This window comes from Eucyclogobius newberryi, unplaced genomic scaffold, assembly GCF_026437365.1.
Source record: "Eucyclogobius newberryi isolate DKJ021-1_F unplaced genomic scaffold, fEucNew1.0.hap1 SCAF_2, whole genome shotgun sequence".
NCBI lineage: Eukaryota > Metazoa > Chordata > Actinopteri > Gobiiformes > Gobiidae > Eucyclogobius > Eucyclogobius newberryi.
The window spans coordinates 167,501-191,824 of NW_027315834.1; the positions used below are offsets into that span (position 1 = coordinate 167,501).

The 24,324-nt window shown below is 46.9% G+C and overlaps 1 protein-coding gene across 1 annotated transcript in view; it reads right to left on the reverse strand.

Moving 5' to 3' along the window:
* Nucleotides 1-24,324, reverse strand: part of spp1 (secreted phosphoprotein 1) — a 34,037-nt gene that overhangs the window by 2,892 nt on the left and 6,821 nt on the right. The window contains exons 2-8 of the mRNA XM_072455235.1: nt 10,832-10,902; nt 8,724-8,768; nt 8,556-8,615; nt 7,390-8,451; nt 7,138-7,347; nt 5,929-6,273; nt 3,336-3,574 (exon numbers count right to left, since the gene is read on the reverse strand). Coding sequence (XP_072311336.1) covers nt 3,336-3,574; nt 5,929-6,273; nt 7,138-7,347; nt 7,390-8,451; nt 8,556-8,615; nt 8,724-8,768; nt 10,832-10,885 — 2,015 coding nt within the window. The 5' untranslated portion in view covers nt 10,886-10,902. The remainder of the gene's footprint in view (nt 1-3,335; nt 3,575-5,928; nt 6,274-7,137; nt 7,348-7,389; nt 8,452-8,555; nt 8,616-8,723; nt 8,769-10,831; nt 10,903-24,324) is intronic.

The window sequence follows — 24,324 nt, forward strand, 5'->3', positions numbered from 1 at the left end:
CTGAAGACCTCCTGTCTGGTACTTGTGCCCAAGACACCGCATCCCAAAGACCTCAACAGCTTCAGGCCGGTGTCTCTCACGTCCTGATGAAGACACTGGAGCTGGTCCTGAACCACCTCCGCTCCACCGTGAGCTCAGCCATGGACCCGCTGCAGTTTGCAGACCGGCCTGGCATCGGAGTGGAGGACGCCGTCATCTCCCTGCTGCACCGCTCTCCCTCTCACCTGGAGAAGCCTGGCAGCTCTGTGAGGATCCTGTTCTTTCATCTCTCTAGCGCCTTCAACACCACGAGCTCCTGAGGGACAAGCTGGAGACGGCTGATGTGGAGTACGACCTGGCAGAGTGAATCCTGGACCACCTCACAGACCGACCCCAGTTTGTGAGAGCCCGGGACTGTGTGTCTGACACTCGGACCTGCAGTGTGAGGGACCTGCAGTGTGGGGGACCTGCAGTGTGGGGGGGCCCCAGGGCACCGTCCTCACGTCCTTTCTCTTCACCCTCTACACTGCAGACCTCAGACAGGGACAGCTGTGTCCTGCAGAAGTTCTCTGACCACTCTGCCATCATCGGACTCATCACAGACGATGATGTGGAGGACAGAGGACTGGAGAAGGACTTTGTGGAACCTCCTCCTCATCAACGCGGGGAAGACCAAGGAGATGGTGGTGGACTTCCACAGAGGCCATGCCCCCCTCACCAGTGAACATCCAGGGACGGGACATTGAGAGAGTGACTCATACAAGGACCTGGTGTTCATCTGAACCACAAACTGGACTCATAACACAGACTGTACAGGAAGAGCCAGAGTCGGCTCTACCTCCTGAGGAGACTCAGGTCTTTTGGAGTGACAGAGCTGCTCCTGACAGGGCCACTCCTGACAGGGCCACTCCTGACAGGGCCACTCCTGACAGGGCCACTCCTGACAGGGCCACTCCTGACAGGGCCACTCCTGAAGACCTGAAGATGGTCAGGCTGAGGCTGTGCTGATGGTGAGGCTGTGCTGCTGATGGTGAGGCTGTGCTGATGGTGAGGCTGTGCTGCTGATGGTGAGGCTGTGCTGATGGTGAGGCTGTGCTGCTGATGCTGAGGCTGTGCTGCTGATGGTGAGGCTGTGCTGCTGATGGTGAGGCTGTGCTGCTGATGGTGAGGCTGTGCTGCTGATGGTGAGGCTGTGCTGATGGTGAGGCTGTGCTGCTGATGGTGAGGCTGTGCTGCTGATGGTGAGGCTGTGCTGCTGATGGTGAGGCTGTGCTGCTGATGGTGAGGCTGTGCTGATGGTGAGGCTGTGCTGCTGATGGTGAGGCTGTGCTGCTGATGGTGAGGCTGTGCTGATGGTGAGGCTGTGCTGCTGATGCTGAGGCTGTGCTGCTGATGGTGAGGCTGTGCTGCTGATGGTGAGGCTGTGCTGCTGATGGTGAGGCTGTGCTGCTGATGGTGAGGCTGTGCTCTGATGGTGAGGCTGTGCTGATGGTGAGGCTGTGCTGCTGATGGTGAGGCTGTGCTCTGATGGTGAGGCTGTGCTGATGGTGAGGCTGTGCTGCTGATGGTCAGGCTGTGCTGCTGATGGTAAGGCTGTGCTGCTGATGGTGAGGCTGCATAGAGTATTCTGACTGACTGATTCTCCAAACTATCTAGAACTCTTATGGTTGACCTCATGACCCCAAAGGTAAAGGAGTCAAAGGAGTTAGAGACCAGGAAGAGGAGCTGCCTTTTTGGAATGAGCCATCAAATTCAACAGGAGGTACAGAGCTAGCAGGTGCTATTACGCACAGAACTCAATAAAAAGAGCCAGAAACATCTTCTGTAATCTCCTGATAGTGTAATAGTGTTGTAATAGTGTTGTAATAGTGTTGTAATAGTATAAAGTAGAAAAAGATTCAGTTGTTTCATCTGGACTCGACTCTCCAAAAGTCATTTTCAATCTGTGGATCTAGTCTGAGAACTCTGATATTCATCCTTCTTTGAGTAAGCCCCGCCCATCAGGCGGATAGTCCTGATAAGAGCCTATCCTTTTGATCTATTTGTTTGCACTATCAGTTTCTCCTGAAACTAATCTTATTTGTTACCCCAACAGCCTTGTAATGGCCATCAAAGTCCTATGGTTACCTGCCTGCTACTCCCTCATCACTGTTGAGTACCTGATTACCATTCAAATGGCCAGGGCTGATCCCACCCCATGTCTTCAAATACTGTTATACATGACCAGTAGATTGTACCTTAAACCTCCTGTTCCTGTTTAAAGAGGGATTCTCTTTTGTGTAAAACAAAAATGGCCTCCTTACAAATCCTCTTTCAAACCAGATGAAACAACTGAATCTTTTTCTACAACGGAACATTCCTGGATGAATGAGGCATGACTTCCAGCTAGAAGTCGAAATGTCCCATTATTAAGCGCCGTTCAGACCGCGGCATCAAAGCGTCCGGTCTATTTGGACACACAGAGTTTTTGCTGTTCGTTTCGAGCGTTTTCACGGTGCGTCTGGGGCACTGGTCTGGTCTGGCGTTTGAGCGTCGGACGCCCTGGACCGACGCTCCAAGGCGGCCAGAGCGTTCGACGCAGAAAAGTTGGACAAAGCTGAACTTTTTTGCGGCCGATACGCCGCAGCAGCCAATCAGAGCTGACGCTGCAGTGACGTGCCAGACACCCCGGAAAAGATCCATAACAAACCCCGCAACGATAAAAAATCCTCCAGACGCAGCTCTTGGAGCAAATAACGATATTAACTAAACTCTGCTCAGCTCTTAAGTATGTGGACCCGGACTGGCCCCTGGGCCCATCACCTCTGTTTGTAAATAAACCAAAGCCACTTTCTCCACCTGCTCTGCCATCGCACAAAGAGAACAACAACACCAGGAAACACAACAACTCCTCCACTGAGCATGTGCGCTGAACAGATGTGACCGCGCCGTGAGACCGCGCCGTGAGACCGCGCCGTGTGACCGCTCCGTGTGACCGCGCCGTGTGAACGCGCCGTGTGGCTGCACCATTATTGATATTTTTGATGATTGAACCACCTTTGGACCAGGCTGTTTATCATAGTATTGACCCCACCTAAAGGTGCTCATGGAGTGACATCATGTACACACAATCTATATGATGTGCTTTGTAAAGGAATATCTACATTTGTAAAAATATATTAAATTCAATTTCTTATTTAAGAAGCACAATATGTACTAAAGCCAGGAGTAACAAACTAACACTGAAAACAAAGACAATCCAAGGATTAAAATCATGAAAACAAATCAAACAAACTTAAATCAAGATTACAATTCTCAATTCTGAAGTCCTTTTATCATGTACATATTCTTTTTGTTGCAGTGAAATGTTGGTTTACTTTGTCTGCTCCTTCTCAGTGGTCCCGGAGCTGTCGCTGGTCCCGGAGCTGTCGCTGGTCCCGGAGCTGTCGCTGGTCCCGGAGCTGTGGCTGATGCTGTCGCTCAGGCTGAAGCTGCTTTCCGTGTCCAGAGAGGCCTGTCGGGGGTTCAGGTCCTGGGTCTCCACCTCTGGGGTGCTGGTGTCCTCCTCCAGCAGCTCCTGGTGAACCTGCACACCAAACACAAAGAAACTATGATTCTTCCTTTGCTTCATTAGTGATGAATTCTTAATGATTTTTAGGTGGAGAGGACCATATTTCATTGGTTCAAATGTTCTTTCTCTGGAATGCTCAACAAAATGGCATAAAACTTTGGTGCCTTCACCATACTAAGATTTGTATTTATTTTGTGTTAATTTTTGTTTTTTTGCAAGTAAAACCTGTAATTGACTGAACGATGAATAATTGTACAATAATTGTTTAACAGTGAAACATTCCAAACAAAGCAATAATATTTTCATGAGACAAAGATGACGGAATCTCCAGAAAACATTCACAGTAGCTCTTTAATTAAAAGGCCTTTAATTAAGGTCATTTGAGGCTGTTTGTTTCCTGAGCGAGCGCTTCACTGCAGCGTGTTGCTCTGCTGAAAGATGTGTTCAGTTTAAGGACTGCTGTTGCGTAAAATGTGTATTTAGGGTCATAGTAATACAGGCACATGACGTTCATTCATGTTTTTACAGGACTTCCGGGAATGGCGCAGTCGGACTAGTCGTCCTGCTCCCGATATTTGCCTTTGAATCTCCTTTTCACCCACAAACCAAGGAGCAAGAAGATAAGACATGACTAAACTCGGAAAAAGCAAGGATTGTGGAACTAAACATTTAAAACTGAAGGGTTATAACCTCGGGGAAAAACCCTCTTGCCCACAAGGTAACGATGCTAATGCTAGCGCAGATCCTTGGGGGCCGCCCACAGCTGCACAGGGTTAGGGTCTTGTTAGGTTAGGTGGAGCTCAAGAGGCTCTGGAGGAACAATAAAGAAGAAGTTCTGTCTCTTGTTAGAAAATAGGATTGATTGACATATGGAGGGATATGAACCCTAGGGGGCGCCAGTGCACCCATTTTTCTAATCCACATACACTATTCCAGAATAGATGACTGTTGTCTTCTCAATAACGACAGATCTAGGGTTTGGCAGATTCAGGCTCAATGCAGCTGCTTCATGACCTTTGTTTAAAATGTACTTAAGCATTAAGACTTCTCTGGAGGAACATGAGACTCCGCCTCCTTTGGGACGCTTCCAAAGCAGTCTAGAGAGAAAGAAATGAAGGGAGAAAAAGCTAAAGGATCTGCAAATCGGTAAATCATGCCGAGTAGGGATGTCCTAAAATGCTACAGAATATGAAAAAGAGAAATGAAAGATCTGACCTCACGGGAAATAGCAACAAAACTGCTGAAAGAACATGTTTTAAGTATTATAATCTCAATCATCATTTGAACCCTCTCTCTAACATTTCAGGAGATAAAGATCATGTACATTCCTTTCTGGAGATCCTCAATTTGTCCGTCATGTCAGAAGAACCAAATCAAAAACTGGAGCTGAATTAAGACTTTTGGAATACAAAGTGGACGAGAGTGACATCGTGACAGACATTAGACAAATGAGACAAATTCACTCGACTCTGGACAAAATGGGACCTTTGTGGTCTTGTTTGTATTTAGGTGCAGTTGATGTTACACCCTGGTGGTTCTGTATATTTGTATATGAAAAGAAAGAACTTAGGGTTACAAATATACTTCAGGATAAGTAGAGATGATATTATGACCCTATGGCTTTAGGGAGGAGCCATATTTTCACATTTTACACCTCATACTTTATTTTTCCCACGTTGGATGTTCAGTCATAATGAGCCACACCCACGTGCGATTGGGCCACACCCACGTGCGATTGAGCCACACCCATGTGCGATTGAGCCACACCCACGTGCGATTGAGCCACACCCACGTGCGATTGAGCCACACCCACGTGCGATTGAGCCACACCCACGTGCGATTGAGCCACACCCACGTGCGATTGAGCCACACCCACGTGCGATTGAGCCACACCCACGTGCGATTGAGCCACACCCACGTGCGATTGGGCCACACCCACGTGAGATTGGGCCACACCCACGTGCGATTGGGCCACACCCACGTGCGATTGGGCCACACCCACGTGCGATTGGGCCACACCCACGCGCGATTGGGCCACACCCACGCGCGATTGGGCCACACCCACGTGCGATTGGGCCACACCCACGTGCGATTGGAGGTCATGATTTCTTTCAAATGTGGACGTGGCAGGCGCTCTAAAATAACAGCCAATTTTTTAAATGTTACGTGTTTCTCTGATATGAGATGTTCTATTTTGCACAAATATACGATTATACGATGCAAAATGAGGAGCTGAACACAATGATATACGGTATATATAATATATATATATGTATAATACAAATATATGTATAATGTTCAAAGGCTCTACAGCGCCCCCTTGAACATCTGAATTAAGACATGACGCACCATCAACCTGTGGTCAGATGTTCATGTGGAGGGCAGGGGTCATTGTTTACCTTGTAGGTCTTGTAGGCCTTGTGCACCTCGTTGCCGTAGGCGGGTTGGTAGGCGCTCTTCTTGCCGTAGTCCCAGGACTTGTGAGCTTCAGGCACTTTGTTGTAAGACTTGTCCTCCACGTACACGATGGTCTTGTACTCGCTGGGGTACGAGCCCAGGCTGTCTCCACGTCCAGAATCAGCTGTGTCGTCTGTGATGATGGTGGGCTGGAAGGGGTCAGTGGTCATCTCTTCCACAATGGTTGCTGTGGTAACATCGTCCGTCACAATCACCGGGGACATGGTGGCTGTGGACACAGTGGACGCCTCACCGGACTCAGAGCTCTCTGACTCCTCCTCAGTTTCCTGAAAAAAAGTGTTGTGTCTGTTTTATATTTAGTTCTGTCACGATTTCTCAGGCACTTGTCTCCCCTTGTCCCCCCCACAACCACAGGCACTTGTCTCCCCTTGTCCCCCACCACCACAGGAACTTGTCTCCCCTTGTCCCCCACCACCACAGGAACTTGTCTCCCCTTGTCCCGCACCACCACAGGCACTTGTCTCCCCTTATCCCCCACCACCACAGGCACTTGTCTCCCCTTCTACCCCCCCACCACCACAGGCACTTGTCTCCCCTTGTCCGCCACCACCACAGGCACTTGTCTCCCCTTGTTCCCCATCACCACAGGCACTTGTCTCCCCTTGTTCCCCACCACCACAGGCACTTGTCTCCCCTTGTCTCCCCCCACCACCACAGGCACTTGTCTCCCCTTGTCCCCCCCACCACCACAGGCACTTGTCTCCCCTTGTCCCCCCCACCAACACAGGCACTTGTCTCCCCTTGTCCCCCCCACCACAGGCACTTGTCTCCCCTTGTCCCCCCCCCACCACCACAGGCACTTGTCTCCCTTTGTCCCCCCCACCACCACAGGCACTTGTCTGCCCTTGACCCCCCCCCACCACCACAGGCCCTTGACTCCCCTTGTCCCCCCCACCACCACAGGCACTTGTCTCCCCTTGTCCCCCCACCACAGGCCCTTGTCTCCCCCTGCCCCCCCCCCACCACCACCACAGGCACTTGTCTCCCCTTGTCCCCCCCATGACCACAGGCCCTTGTCTCCCCCTGCCCCCCCCCATGACCACAGGCCCTTGTCTCCCCCTTGTCCCCCCCCATGACCACAGGCCCTTGTCTCCCCCTGTCTCCACACGGGATGCGCTTGTGTCACTTACTTCTGTGTCATCGTCCTCCTCCTGCTCATCATCATCATCATCATCTTCGTCACTGTCCTCACTGTCCGGGCTCTGAGTGGAGGTGGAGGCCGTGGCAGACACCGAGTCGGACAGTGAGTGGGACATTGAGTTGGACAGTGAGTGGGACAGTGAGTGGGACAGTGAGTGGGACATGACGTCAGCAGCAGCCTTCATCTGTCCTGAAACAGCCTGTCACAACACACACAACATTCCTCTGAACAGAAGCATTGCATTATAGTCAGAGGTGGGATGAGGTAGGATGAGGTGGGATGAGGTGGGATGAGGTGGGATGAGGTGGGATGAGGTGGGATGAGGTAGGATGAAGTGGGATGAGGTGGGATGAGGTAGGATGAGGTGGGATGAGGTGGGATGAGGTGGGATGAGGTGGGATGAGGTAGGATGAGGTGGGATGAGGTGGGATGAGGTAGGATGAGGTAGGATGAGGTGGGATGAGGTAGGATGAGGTAGGATGAGGTGGGATGAGGTAGGATGAGGTGGGATGAGGTAGGATGAGGTGGGATGAGGTAGGATGAGGTAAGATGAGGTGGGATGAGGTAGGATGAGGTGGGATGAGGTGGGATGAGGTGGGATGAGGTGGGATGAGGTAGTATGAGGTAAGATGAGGTAGGAAGAGGTGGGATGAGGTGGGATGAGGTAGGATGAGGTAAGATGAGGTGGGATGAGGTGGGATGAGGTGGGATGAGGCGGGATGAGGTGGGATGAGGTAGGATGAGGTGGGATGAGGTAGGATGAGGTGGGATGAGGTAGGATGAGGTGGGATGGGGTAGGATGAGGTGGGATGAGGTGGGATGAGGTGGGATGAGGTAGGATGAGGTGGGATGAGGTAGGATGAGGTGGGATGAGGTGGGATGAGGTAAGATGAGGTGGGATGAGGTAAGATGAGGTGGGATGAGGTAGAATGAGGTGGGATGAGGCAGGATGAGGCAGGATGAGGCAGGATGAGGTGGGATGAGGTAGGATGAGGTGGGATGAGGTAGGATGAGGTGGGATAAGGTGGGATAAGGTGGGATAAGGTGGGATGAGGTGGGATGAGGTAGGATGAGGTGAGATGAGGGCGGATGAGGTAGGATGAGGTGTAATGAGGTAGGATGAGGTGGGATGAGGTAGGATGAGGTAGGATGAGGTGGAATGAGGTGGGATGAGGTGGAATGAGGTGGGATGAGGTAGGATGAGGTAGGATGAGGTGGAATGAGGTAGGATGAGGTGGGAGGGTCTCACCTGTTCTTCTGAGACCTCGCTACTGTCGTCTGAGGTGCTGGACACTGACAGGTGCTGAAACAGGAGCACAGCATTTAGGAGCCAAAAGAACTTTCTTCAACATCTGATCACCACAGGCTGAATTCACCTGTCAGCCCTCTCAGTCTGGCTCTACTGACCTGTACAGAAGAGGACTGTGACACAGACTGTGTCCTGAGTGCAGGCCTGGGACGCCTCACCTGTGGGACACACCAGAAGGACAGTGGACCGGCATGAAGACATGAAGACATGACGACATGAAGACATCTTCATATTGAGTTTAGTGGTGGAGAAAAGTGCATACTCACCACCTCTTCAGAACTCTCAGAACTGCTCAGAGAAACCTTCCTTGCCTGAACAAACAAAATACACAAGTTTGAGTCCACGGATGTCTTGGCGTAGGGTAAAGGGTAAAGGGCAGAGGAGACAGGGTGTAGGGTAAAGGGCATAGGAGACAGGGCGTAGGGTAAAGGGTAAAGGGCATAGGTGACAGGGTGCAGGATAAATGGTAAAGGGCATAGGAGACAGGGCGTAGGGTAAAGGGTAAAGGGCATAGGAGACAGGGTGTAGGGTAAAGGGCATAGGATAAAGGGCACAGGAGACAGGGCGCAGGGTAAAGGGCATAGGAGACAGGGCGTAGGGGTAAAGGGTAAAGGGCATAGGAGACAGGGTAAAGGGTAAAGGGCATAGGAGACAGGGCGTAGGGTAATGGGTAAAGGGCATAGCAGACAGGGTAAAGGGCATAGGAGACAGGGCGTAGGGTAAAGGGTAAAAGTCATTGGAGACAAGGCGTAGGGTAAAGGGTAAAGGGCATAGGAGACAGGGCGTAGGGTAAAGGGTAAAAAATATAGGAGACAGGGCGTAGGATGTAGGGTAAAGGGCATAGGAGACAGGGCGTAGGGTAAAGGGCATAGGAGACAGGGCGTAGGGTAAAGGGTACAGGGCAAAGGAGACAGGGCGTAGGGTAAAGGGTAAAGGGCATAGGAGACAGGGCGTAGGGTAAAGGGTAAAAAATATAGGAGACAGGGCGTAGGGTAAAGGGTAGAGGGAATAGCAGACAGGGCGTAGGGTAAAGGGTAAAGGGGCATAGGAGACAGGGCGTAGGGTAAAGGGTAAAGGGCATAGGAGACAGGGTAAAGGGCTTAGGAGACAGGGCGTAGGGTAAAGGGCTTAGGAGACAGGGCGCAGGGTAAAGAGTAAAGGGCATAGGAGAAAGGGCGTAGGGTAAAGGGCATAAGAGACAGGGCGTAGGGTAAAGGGTAAAGGGCATAGGAGACAGGGCGTAGGGTAAAGGGTAAAGGGGCATAGGAGACAGGGCGTAGGATGTAGGGTAAAGGGCATAGGAGACAGGGCGTAGGGTAAAGGGTAAAGGGCATAGGAGACAGGGCGTAGGGTAAAGGGTAAAGGGCATAGGAGACAGGGCGTAGGGTAAAGGGTAAAGGGGCATAGGAGACAGGGGTAGGGTCTTTACCCTACCCCCTGTCTCCTATGCCCCTTTGGTAAAGGGCATAGGAGACAGGGCGTACGGTAAAGGGTAAAGGGCATAGAAGACAGGATGTAGGGTAAAGGGTAAAGGGCTTAGGAGACAGGGCGTAGGGTAAAGGGTAAAGGGCATAGGAGACAGGGCATAGGGTAAAGGGCATAGGAGACAGGGTGTAGGGTAAAGCGTAAAGAGCTTAGGAGACAGGGCGTAGGGTAAAGGGTAAAGGGCATAGGAGACAGGGCGTAGGGTAAAGGGTAAAGGGCATAGGAGACAGGGCGTAGGGTAAAGGGTAAAGGGGCATAGGAGACAGGGCGTAGGGTAAAGGGTAAAGGGCAAAGGAGACAGGGTGTAGTGTAAAAGGTAAAGGGCTTAGGAGACAAGGCGTAGGGTAAAGGGTAAAGGGCTTAGGAGACAGGGCGTAGGGTATATGGCATAGGAGACAGGGCGTAGAGTAAAGGGTAAAGGGCATAGGAGACAGGGCGTAGGGTAAAGGGTAAAGGGCATAGGAGACAGGGCGTAGGGTAAAGGGCATAGGAGACAGGGTGTAGGGTAAAGGGTAAAGGGCAAAGGAGACAGGGCGTAGGGTAAAGGGTAAAGGGCATAAGAGACAGGGCGTAGAGGTAAAGGGTAAAGGGCATAGGAGACAGGGTGTAGGGTAAATATAAAGGGCATAAGAGACAGGGCGTAGGGTAAAGGGTAAAGGGCATAGGAGACAGGGCGTAGGGTAAAGGGCATAGGAGACAGGGCGTAGGGGTAAAGGGAAAAGGGCATAGGAGACAGGGCGTAGGGTAAAGGGCATAGGAGACAGGGCGTAGGGTATAGGGTAAAGGGCATAGGGGACAGGGCGTAGGGTAAAGGGCATAGGAGACAGGGCGTAGGGTAAAGGGCATAGGAAACAGGGCGTAAGGGTCTGGACATTGAGAAGAGACTGACCGGTCGACAGAGGACTGCAGTGAAGAGCAGGACGATGAGCAGTGGCACCTTCATCCTGTCACACACACGAGCTGCAACACAAACACACAACACTTTAACACAACACACACACAAGCTGCAACACAAAGACACAACACTTCAACACAACACACACAGGAGCTGCAACACAAACACACAACACTTCAACACAACACACACATGAGCAGCAACACAAACACACAACACTTCAACACAACACACACACGGGCTGCAACACAAACACACAACACTTCAACACAACAAACACGAGCTGCAACACAAACAAACAACACTTCAACACAACACACACACGAGCTGCAACACAAACAAACAACACTTCAACACAACACTCACATGAGCTGCAACACAAACAAACAACACTTCAACACAACACACACATGAGCTGCAACACAAACACACAACACTTCAAAACACACACGAGCTGCAACACAAACACACAACAATTAAACACAACACACACACGAGCTGCAACACAAACACACAACACACAGGAGCTGCAACACAAACAAACAACACTTCAACAAAACACACACACGAGTTGCAACACAAACACACAACACTTCAACACAACACACATAAGAGCTCCAACACAAACACACAACAATTCAACACAACACACACACACACGAGCTGCAACATAAACACACAACACTTCAACACAACACACACAAGCTGCAACACAAACACACAACACTTCAACACAACACACACACGAGCTGCAACACAAACACACAACACTTCAACACAACACACACACGGGCTGCAACACAAACACACAACACTTCAACACAACACACACACGAGCTGCAACACAAACACACAACAATTCAACATAACACACACACGAGCTGCAACACAAACACACAACACTTCAACACAACACACACACGGGCTGCAACACAAACACACAACACTTCAACACAACACACACACGAGCTGCAACACAAACACACAACACTTCAACACAACACACGGGAGCTGCAACACAAACAAACAACACTTCAACACAAAACAGACAAGCAGCAAAACAAACACACAACACTTCAACACAACACACACACGAGCTGCAACACAAACAAATAACACTTCAACACAACACACGAGCTGCAACACAAACACACAACAATTCAACACAACACACACACGAGCTGCAACACAAACACAGAACACTTCAACACAACACAAAGGAGCTGCAACACAAACAAACAACACTTCAACACAACACAGACACGAGCTGCAACACAAACAAATAACACTTCAACACAACACACACGAGCTGCAACACAACACACAACACTTCAACACAACACACACACTAGCTGCAACACAAACAAACAACACTTCAACACAACACACACACGAGCTGCAACACAAACAAACGACACTTCGCCACAACACACACACGAGCTGCAACACAAACACACAACACTTCAACACAACACACACACGAGCTGCAACACAAACACACAACACTTCAACACAACACACAGGAGCTGCAACACAAACACACAACACTTCAACACAACACACACACGAGCTGCAACACAAACAAATAACACTTCAACACAACACACGAGCTGCAACACAAACACACAACAATTCAACACAACACACACACGAGCTGCAACACAAACACAGAACACTTCAACACAACACAAAGGAGCTGCAACACAAACAAACAACACTTCAACACAACACAGACACGAGCTGCAACACAAACAAATAACACTTCAACACAACACACACGAGCTGCAACACAACACACAACACTTCAACACAACACACACACTAGCTGCAACACAAACAAACAACACTTCAACACAACACACACACGAGCTGCAACACAAACAAACGACACTTCGCCACAACACACACACGAGCTGCAACACAAACACACAACACTTCAACACAACACACACACGAGCTGCAACACAAACACACAACACTTCAACACAACACACAGGAGCTGCAACACAAACAAACAACACTTCAACACAACACAGACAAGCTGCAACACAAACACACAACACTTCAACGCAACACACACACGAGCTGCAACACAAACACACAACACTTCAACACAACACACACGAGCTGCAACACAAACACACAACACTTCAACACAACACACACTTGAGCTGCAACACAAACACACAACATTTCAACACAACACACACACGAGCTGCAACACAAACACACAACACTTCAACACAACACACAGGAGCTGCAACACAAACAAACAACACTTCAACACAACACTCACACGAGCTGCAACACAAACACACAACACTTCAACACAACACACACATGAGCTGCAACACAAACACACAACACTTCAAAACACACACGAGCTGCAACACAAACACACAACAATTAAACACAACATACACACGAGCTGCAACACAAACACACAACACGCAGGAGCTGCAACACAAACAAACAACACTTCAACACAACACACACACGAGCTGCAACACAAACACACAACACTTCAACACAACACACAGGAGCTGCAACACAAACAAACAACACTTCAACACAAAACAGACAAGCTGCAACACAAACACACAACACTTCAACACAACACACACACGAGCTGCAACACAAACAAATAACACTTCAACACAACACACGAACTGCAACACAAACACACAACAATTCAACACAACACACACACGAGCTGCAACACAAACACACAACACTTCAACACAACACAAAGGAGCTGCAACAAAAACAAACAACACTTCAACACAACACAGACAAGCTACAACACAAACACACAACATTTCAACACAACACACACACGAGCTGCAACACAAACAAATAACACTTCAACACAACACACACGAGCTGCAACACAACACACAACACTTCAACACAACACACACACTAGCTGCAACACAAACAAACAACACTTCAACACAACACACACACGAGCTGCAACACAAACAAACGACACTTCGCCACAACACACACACGAGCTGCAACACAAACACACAACAATTCAACACAACACACACACGAGCTGCAACACAAACACACAGCACTTCAACACAACACACACACGAGCTGCAACACAAACACACAACACTTCAACACAACACACAGGAGCTGCAACACAAACAAACAACACTTCAACACAACACTGACAAGCTGCAACACAAACACACAACACTTCAAATCAACACACACACGAGCTGCAACACAAACACACAACACTTCAACACAACACACACGAGCTGCAACACAAACACACAACACTTCAACACAACACACACTTGAGCTGCAACACAAACACACAACATTTCAACACAACACACACACGAGCTGCAACACAAACAAACGACACTTCGCCACAACACACACACGAGCTGCAACACAAACACACAACAATTCAACACAACACACACACGAGCTGCAACACAAACACACAGCACTTCAACACAACACACACACGAGCTGCAACACAAACACACAACACTTCAACACAACACACAGGAGCTGCAACACAAACAAACAACACTTCAACACAACACGGACAAGCTGCAACACAAACACACAACACTTCAACACAACACACACACGAGCTGCAACACAAACACACAACACTTCAACACAACACACACGAGCTGCAACACAAACACACAACACTTCAACACAACACACACTTGAGCTGCAACACAAACACACAACATTTCAACACAACACACACACGAGCTGCAACACAAACACACAACACTTCAACACAACACACACGAGCTGCAACACAAACACACAACACTTCAACACAATAAATACACGAGCTGCAACACAAACACATAACAATTCAACACAACACATACACTAGCTGCAACACAAACACACAACACTTCAACACAACACACACGAGCTGCAACACAAACACACAAGACAAACACACAACACTTCAACACAACACATACACGAGCTGCAACACAAACACACAACACTTCAACACAACACACACACGAGCTGCAACACAAACACACAACACTTCAACACAACACACACACGAGCTGCAACACAAACACACAACACTTCAACACAACACACACGAGCTGCAACACAAACACACAACACTTCAACACAACACACACTTGAGCTGCAACACAAACACACAACATTTCAACACAACACACACACGAGCTGCAACACAAACACACGACACTTCAACACAACACACACGAGCTGCAACACAAACACACAACACTTCAACACAACACACACACGAGCTGCAACACAAACACACAACAATTCAACACAACACACACACGAGCTGCAACACAAACACACAACACTTCAACACAACCCACACGAGCTGCAACACAAACACACAACACTTCAACACAAAACACACACGAGTTGCAACACAAACACACAACACTTCAACACAACACACACACGAGCTGCAACACAAACACACAACAATTCAACACAACACACACACGAGCTGCAACACAAACACACAACACTTCAACACAACCCACACGAGCTGCAACACAAACACACAACACTTCAACACAAAACACACACGAGTTGCAACACAAACACACAACACTTCAACACAACACACACACGAGCTGCAACACAAACACACAACACAACACACACTACACAAACACACACAGCACTGTTTGTATCTTTAGTGTGTGTTTCACATTTACTGAAATGTGACTCATGTACATTGTCCCTCTTAAATAAACCCAACAAATGTATAAAAAAGAGACTCAACCAGGACTAAACTAGGACTAAACCAAGACTAAACCAAGACCAAACCCAAGACTAAACCAAGACCAAACCCAAGACTAAACCCAAGACTAAACCAGGACTAAACCAAGACTAAACCCAAGACTAAACCAAGACCAAACCCAAGACTAAACCATGACCAAACCCAAGACCAAACCAAGACCAAACCAAGACCAAACATAGACCAAACCAAGACCAAACCAAGACTAAACCAAGACCAAACCCAAGACTAAACCAAGACCAAACCCAAGACTAAACCAGGACTAAACTAGGACCAAACCCAAAACTAAACCAAGACCAAACCCAAGACTAAACCAAGACTAAACTAGGACCAAACCCAAAACTAAACCAAGACCAAACCCAAGACCAAACCCAAGACTAAACCAAGACTAAACTAGGACCAAACCCAAGACTAAACCAAGACCAAACCAAGACCAAACCCAAGACTAAACCAGGACTAAACTAGGACCAAACCCAAGACTAAACCAAGGCCAAACCCAAGACTAAACCAAGACTAAACTAGGACCAAACCCAAGACTAAACCAAGACCAAACCAAGACTGAACCCAAGACTAAACCCAAGACTAAACCAGGACTAAACCAAGACCAAACCAAGACCAAACCCAAGACTAAACCAAGACCAAACCCAAGACTAAACCCAAGACTAAACCAGGACTAAACCAAGACTAAACCCAAGACTAAACCAAGACCAAACCCAAGACTAAACCAAGACCAAACCCAAGACTAAACCCAAGACTAAACCAGGACTAAACCAAGACTAAACCCAAGACTAAACCAAGACCAAACCCAAGACTAAACCATGACCAAACCCAAGACCAAACCAAGACCAAACCAAGACCAAACCCAAGACTAAACCAAGACTAAACTAGGACCAAACCCAAAACTAAACCAAGACCAAACCCAAGACCAAACCCAAGACTAAACCAAGACTAAACTAGGACCAAACCCAAGACTAAACCAAGACCAAACCAAGACCAAACCCAAGACTAAACCAGGACTAAACTAGGACCAAACCCAAGACTAAACCAAGACCAAACCCAAGACTAAACCAAGACTAAACTAGGACCAAACCCAAGACCAAACCAAGACCAAACCCAAGACCAAACCCAAGACTAAACCAAGACCAAACCCAAGACTAAACCCAAGACTAAACCAGGACTAAACCAGGACTAAACCAAGACTAAACCAAGACCAAACCCAAGACTAAACCAAGACCAAACCAAGACTAAACCAAGACCAAACCCAAGACTAAACCAAGACCAAACCCAAGACTAAACCAGGACTAAACTAGGACCAAACCCAAAACTAAACCAAGACCAAAATTCAAGACTAAACCAAGACTAAACTAGGACCAAACCCAAGACTAAAACAGGACTAAACTAGGGTCAAACCCAAGACTAAACCAGGAGTAAACCAAGACCAAACCCAAGACTAAACCAGGACTAAACCCAAGACTAAACCAAGACCAAACCCAAGACTAAACCATGACTAAAACAGGACCAAACCCAAGAATAAACCATGACTAAAACAGGACCAAACCCAATACTAAACCAAGACTAAAACAGGACTAAACCCAAGACTAAACCAAGACCAAACCCAAGACTAAACCCAAGACTAAACCAGGACTAAACCAAGACTAAACCCAAGACCAAACCCAAGACCAAACCCAAGACTAAACCAAGACCAAACCCACGACTAAACAAAGACCAAACCCAAGACTAAACCCAAGACTAAACCAGGACTAAACCAAGATTAACCAAGACCAAACCCAAGACTAAAACAGGACTAAACTAGGGTCAAACCCAAGACTAAACCAGGAGTAAACCAAGACCAAACCCAAGACTAAACCAGGACTAAACCAAAGACTAAACCAAGACCAAACCCAAGACTAAACCAAGACTAAAACAGGACCAAACCCAAGACTAAACCATGACTAAAACAGGACCAAACTTAAGAATAAACCTTGACTAAAACAGGACCAAACCCAAGACTAAACCAAGACTAAAACAGGACTAAACCCAAGACTAAACCAAGACCAAACCCAAGACTAAACACAAGACTAAACCAGGACTAAACCAAGACTAAACCCAAGACCAAACCCAAGACCAAACCCAAGACTAAACCAAGACCAAACCCAAGACTAAACCAAGACCAAACCCAAGACTAAACCCAAGACTAAACCAAGACTAAACCAAGACCAAACCCAAGACTAAACCATGACCAAACCCAAGACCAAACCAAGACCAAACCAAGACTAAACCAAGACCAAAACCCAAGACTAAACCAAGACCAAACCCAAGACTAAACCAGGACTAAACTAGGACCAAACCCAAAACTAAACCAAGACCAAACCCAAGACTAAACCAAGACTAAACTAGGACCAAACCCAAGACTAAACCAAGACCAAACCCAAGACTAAACCAAGACCAAACCCAAGACTAAACCAAGACCAAACCAAGACCAAACCCAAGACCAAACCCAAGACTAAACCAGGACTAAACCAAGACTAAACCAAGAACAAACCCAAGACCAAACCCAAGACTAAACCAAGACCAAACCCAAGACTAAACCAAGACCAAACCAAGACTAAACCAAGACCAAACCCAAGACTAAACCAAGACCAAACCCAAGACTAAACCAGGACTAAACTAGGACCAAACCCAAAACTAAACCAAGACCAAACCCAAGACTAAACCAAGACTAAACTAGGACCAAACCCAAGACTAAAACAGGACTAAACTAGGGTCAAACCCAAGACTAAACCAGGAGTAAACCAAGACTAAACCAAGACCAAACCCAAGACTAAACCAAGACTAAAACAGGACTAAACCCAAGACTAAACCATGACTAAAACAGGACCAAACCCAAGAATAAACCTTGACTAAAACAGGACCAAACCCAAGACTAAACCAAGACTAAAACAGGACTAAACCCAAGACTAAACCAAGACCAAACCCAAGACTAAACCCAAGACTAAACCAGGACTAAACCAAGACTAAACCCAAGACCAAACCCAAGACCAAACCCAAGACTAAACCAAGACCAAACCCAAGACTAAACCAAGACCAAACCCAAGACTAAACCCAAGACTAAACCAAGACTAAACCAAGACCAAACCCAAGACTAAACCATGACCAAACCCAAGACCAAACCAAGACCAAACCAACACTAAACCAAGACCAAACCCAAGACTAAACCAAGACCAAACCCAAGACTAAACCAGGACTAAACTAGGACCAAACCCAAAACTAAACCAAGACCAAACCCAAGACTAAACCAAGACTAAACTAGGACCAAACCCAAGACTAAACCAAGACCAAACCCAAGACTAAACCAAGACTAAACCCAAGACTAAACCAGGACTAAACCAAGACCAAACCCAAGACTAAACCAAGACCAAACCCAAGACTAAACCAAGACCAAACCAAGACCAAACCCAAGACCAAACCCAAGACTAAACCAGGACTAAACCAAGACTAAACCAAGAACAAACCCAAGACCAAACCCAAGACTAAACCAAGACCAAACCCAAGACTAAACCAAGACCAAACCAAGACTAAACCAAGACCAAACCCAAGACTAAACCAAGACCAAACCCAAGACTAAACCAGGACTAAACTAGGACCAAACCCAAAACTAAACCAAGACCAAACCCAAGACTAAACCAAGACTAAACTAGGACCAAACCCAAGACTAAAACAGGACTAAACTAGGGTCAAACCCAAGACTAAACCAGGACTAAACCCAAGACTAAACCAAGACCAAACCCAAGACTAAACCAAGACTAAAACAGGACCAAACCCAAGACTAAACCATGACTGAAACAGGACCAAACCCAAAACTAAACCATGATTAAAACAGGACCAAACCCAAGACTAAATCATGACTAAAACAGACCAAACCCAAGACTAAACCAAGACTAAAACAGGACCAAACCCAAGACTAAACCATGACTAAAACAGGACCAAACCCAAGAATAAACCATGACTAAAACAGGACCAAACCCAAGACTAAACCAAGACTAAAACAGGACTAAACCAAGACTAAACCAAGACTAAAACAGGACCAAACCCAAGACTAAACCAAGACTAAAACAGGACCAAACCCAAGACTAAACCAAGACTAAAACAGAACCAAACCCAAGACTAAACCAAGACTAAAACAGGACCAAACCCAAGACTAAACCAAGACTAAAACAGGACCAAACCCAAGACTAAACCATGACTAAAACAGGACCAAACTCAGGAGGAATCCTTCTTTTTAACCCTTGTGTATTTTGTCCTCAAGATGGCAGTAGCAACAAGTGTGTGACACCACTTCGGACCCATGACCACCCAGGACTAAAGCGGGACTAAAGCGGGACTAAAACGGGACTAAAGCGGGACTAAAACTGGACTAAAGCGGGACTAAAGCAGGACTAAAGCAGGTCTAAAACAGGACAAAGGCAGGATTAAAACAGGACAAAAGCAGGATTAAAACAGGACTAAAACAGGACTAAAACAGGTCTAAAGCAGGACTAAAGCAGGACTAGAACAGGACTAAAGCAGGACTAAAGCAGGCCTAGAACAGGACTAAAGCAGGACTCGAACAGGACTAAAGCAGGACTAGAACAGAACTAAAGCAGGACTAGAACAGGACTAAAGCAGGACTAGAACAGGACTAAAGCAGGACTAAAACAGGACTAGAACAGGACTAGAACAGGACTAAAGCAGGACTAAAGCAGGACTTAAGCAGGCCTAGAACAGGACTAAAGCAGGACTAGAACACGACTAAAGCAGGACTAGAACAGGACAAAAGCAGGACTAGAACAGGACAAAAGCAGGCCTAGGACAGGACTAAAGCAGGACTTAAGCAGGCCTAGAACAGGACTTAAGCAGGCCTGCCCGCAGCTCTCAGGATTCCAAGTGAGTAAATATAGCCGTATGCAGGGCGTGTGGAGTCAGAGGAGCCAGAGGAGGCTGTGGCTTTCCTCTTTTAACCTGCTCAATTACACAGTGCAGTCATTACTGACTCCTACAGCGCTTGGATACACCAGGGAACTTGAAGGCATCATGGCTGTAAAGAAAAAAACATCTACAGCACCTGAACACACCACAGTAAGTTTTTTTCTGTGTAAAGACAACCACAGCCGTCCTCGAGTCCTGGTTTGGTTCCGAGAACAAGTTTGGGCCACGAGAGAAACCCTGGTTTTTCAGTGGTTTTATGTATTTAAACATAGACTAAGAGGTCTTCTGGGATGGTGGCCGCCTCACTTGGTTGTGTTTCTCTAAGCCCCGTATCAGCCCCACATCAGCCCCACATCAGCCCCGTAACAGCCCCGTATCAGCCCCGTATCAGCCCCAGCCCCGTATCAGCCCCGTATCAGCCCCAGCCCCGTATCAGCCCCAGCCCCGTATCAGCACCAGCCCCGTATCAGCACCAGCCCCGTATCAGCCCCGTATCAGCCCCAGCCCCGTATCAGCCCCAGCCCCGTATCAGCACCAGCCCCGTATCAGCCCCGTATCAGCCCCAGCCCCGTATCAGCCCCGTATCAGCCCCAGCCCCGTATCAGCCCCGTATCAGCCCCAGCCCCGTATCAGCCCCGTATCAGCCCCAGCCCCGTATCAGCCCCGTATCAGCACCAGCCCCCGCTTCCCGCTCCATCACAGGCACTGGCAGCCCTGGCTCAAGCTCCGGAGGAATCCAGGAGAAAGACCCGGAGATTAAAGACCCGGCTTTGCGGGAAATACACAAGATTACAAAGGCAGTAGATGAAAAAATAGAGGCAGCACTGGTGGAAATGCGTGATTTGGAAATCCAAGAAGGACAAAGTGGACAGCCGAGCCACAGCAGCAGAAAATGGAATCTCTGATTTAAAGGACGCCGTCTACAATACAAACCAAGTGGACGACCTTGAGAACCGTAACCGCAGAGAAGATGTGGTCAAGAATATGGAAACCTGGATTCCCCAATATCTAAAACTTCTAACAAAAGCTGGGAAAATAAAGGGTGAGCATGTACATGTCCCCCCGGCTCCCAAGCCGGCCCCAAAGCAGCGTCCAAGACCTTTTCACTGAAGTTTTGAAAACAACGGGCAGAAAGATTTTTTTTTTAATTGGGTGAAACAAAAAGAAGAAATACAACCTTTTCTGGATACTCTCAATTGTCTCAATGAAGAGCAAAAAATAAAAGAAATTGCTGCTAAAATAACAACTAATTATATTCAAGACGCAACCAAAAGACTAAAAAACAACACATCACCAGGAGCGATGGGTTCACCTCAGAGCGGTATAAAGCTCTAAAGACACACCTCAGAGTGTTATAAAGCTCTAAAGACACACCTTAGAGTGGTATAAAGCTCTAAAGACACACCTCAGAGTGGTATAAAGCTCTAAAGACACACCTCAGAGTGTATAAAGCTCTAAACACACCTCAGAGTGTTATAAAGCTCTAAAGACACACCTAAGAGCGGTATAAAGCTCTAAAGACACACCTCAGAGTGTAAAAAGCTCTAAAAACACACCTCAGAGTGTTATAAAGCTCTAAAAACACACCTCAGAGTGGTATAAAGCTCTAAAGACACACTTACTCCTTTGCTTTTATCAACTTTTAACTGGGACTTTAATAAAGCTCAGATCTCTCCGAGTTGGAAGAGGCCATCAAATCCTTAATACTTAAAGAGGGGAAGGAGCGACTGGACTGTGCCTCATCGAGACTATTTCTATTCTGAATGTGACTATCATTTATTCACCTCAATTATGTCTAAAAGAATGTAACAAATCCTCCCAAATGTTATTCATAATGATCAGACAGGATTTATTACCAAACGACAAGATAGAGAGACAACATAAGATTAACTTTACACATGTGTAACCTTGACGCTAACACCAGAGGGCACCAGTCGCCTCTGTGGTTTGTAATTTGAACCATCGTCCCAATATATTAGACTATCAGAAACAATTTATGGTGTTTCAATTGATGGGACCTGAACATAAAATTGCCTTCTACGCAGATGATGTCCTACGATATATATGACCAAACCCAAGACCAAACCCAAGACTAAACCAAGACCAAACCCAAGACTGAACCCAAGACTAAACCAGGACTAAACCAAGACTAAACCAAGAACAAACCCAAGACCAAACCCAAGACTAAACCAAGACCAAACCCAAGACTAAACCAAGCATTTTCAATTTTTGATGTGGATAGATATAATAGTGTATATATAAATTATATATTTATAATATTATCCTCAACCCAGGTCAAAACATCTGCAAAGCTTCAAAACTTTCCCAGATAATGTTGCCTTCCTTCTCCAACCTTAATAAAAGCATCTGCGAGTAGCCCCTCCCTGCACACTCTGTCATTTCAGCCCACCACTTCCTCTTGCTAATCGTCCAATCACAGGCAACTGCCCTTTCAGCCAATCACAGGCCGTCTCTTTGCTACTGTAAAGTCTTTAAAAAGAAGTATTCATTTTCCGGCTCAAACTAAACCCTTGAAATAAGAGGAACATGTTAAAAACATGAATGCAGTAAAGTGAGTGTAGTAATGTGAGCGCAGTAATGTGAGTAACATGAGTGCAGTAATGTGAGTAACATGAGTGCAGTAACATGAATAACATGAGTGCAGTAACATGAGTAACATGAGTGCAGTAACGTGAGTAACATGAGTGCAGTAACGTGAGTAACATGTGTGCAGTAACATGAATAACATGAGTGCAGTAACATGAGTAACATGAGTGCAGTAATGTGAGTAACATGAGTGCAGTAATGTGAGTAACATGAGTGCAGTAACATGAGTAACATGAGTGCAGTAATGTGAGTAACATGAGTGCAGTAACATGAGTGACATGAGTGCAGTGACATGAGTAACATGAGTGCAGTAACATGAGTAACATGAGTGCAGTGACATGAGTAACATGAGTGCAGTAACGTGAATAACATGATTGCAGTAACATGAGTGCAGTGACATGAGTAACATGAGTGCAGTAACATGAGTAACATGAGTGCAGTGACATGAGTAACATGAGTGCAGTAACATGAGTAACATGAGTGCAGTGACATGAGTAACATGAGTGCAGTAACATGAGTAACATGAGTGCAGTGACATGAGTAACATGAGTGCAGTAACGTGAATAACATGAGTGCAGTAACATGAGTAACATGAGTGCAGTGACATGAGTAACATGAGTGCAGCAACACAAGTAACATAAGTGTAGTAACATGAGTAACATGAGTGTAGTAACATGAGTAACATGAGTGCAGTAACATGAGTAACATGAGTGCAGTAACGTGAGTAACATGAGTGCAGTAACATGAGTGCAGTAACATGAGTAACATGAGTGCAGTAACATGAGTAACATGAGTGCAGTGACATGAGTAACATGAGTGCAGTAATGTGAGTAACATGAGTGCAGTAACGTGAGTAACATGAGTGCAGTAATGTGAGTAACATGAGTGCAGTAACATGAGTAACATGAGTGCAGTAATGTGAGTAACATGAGTGCAGTAACGTGAGTAACATGTGTGCAGTAACATGAATAACATGAGTGCAGTAACATGAGTAACATGAGTGCAGTAATGTGAGTAACATGAGTGCAGTAATGTGAGTAACATGAGTGCAGTAACATGAGTAACATGAGTGCAGTAATGTGAGTAACATGAGTGCAGTAAAATGAGTGACATGAGT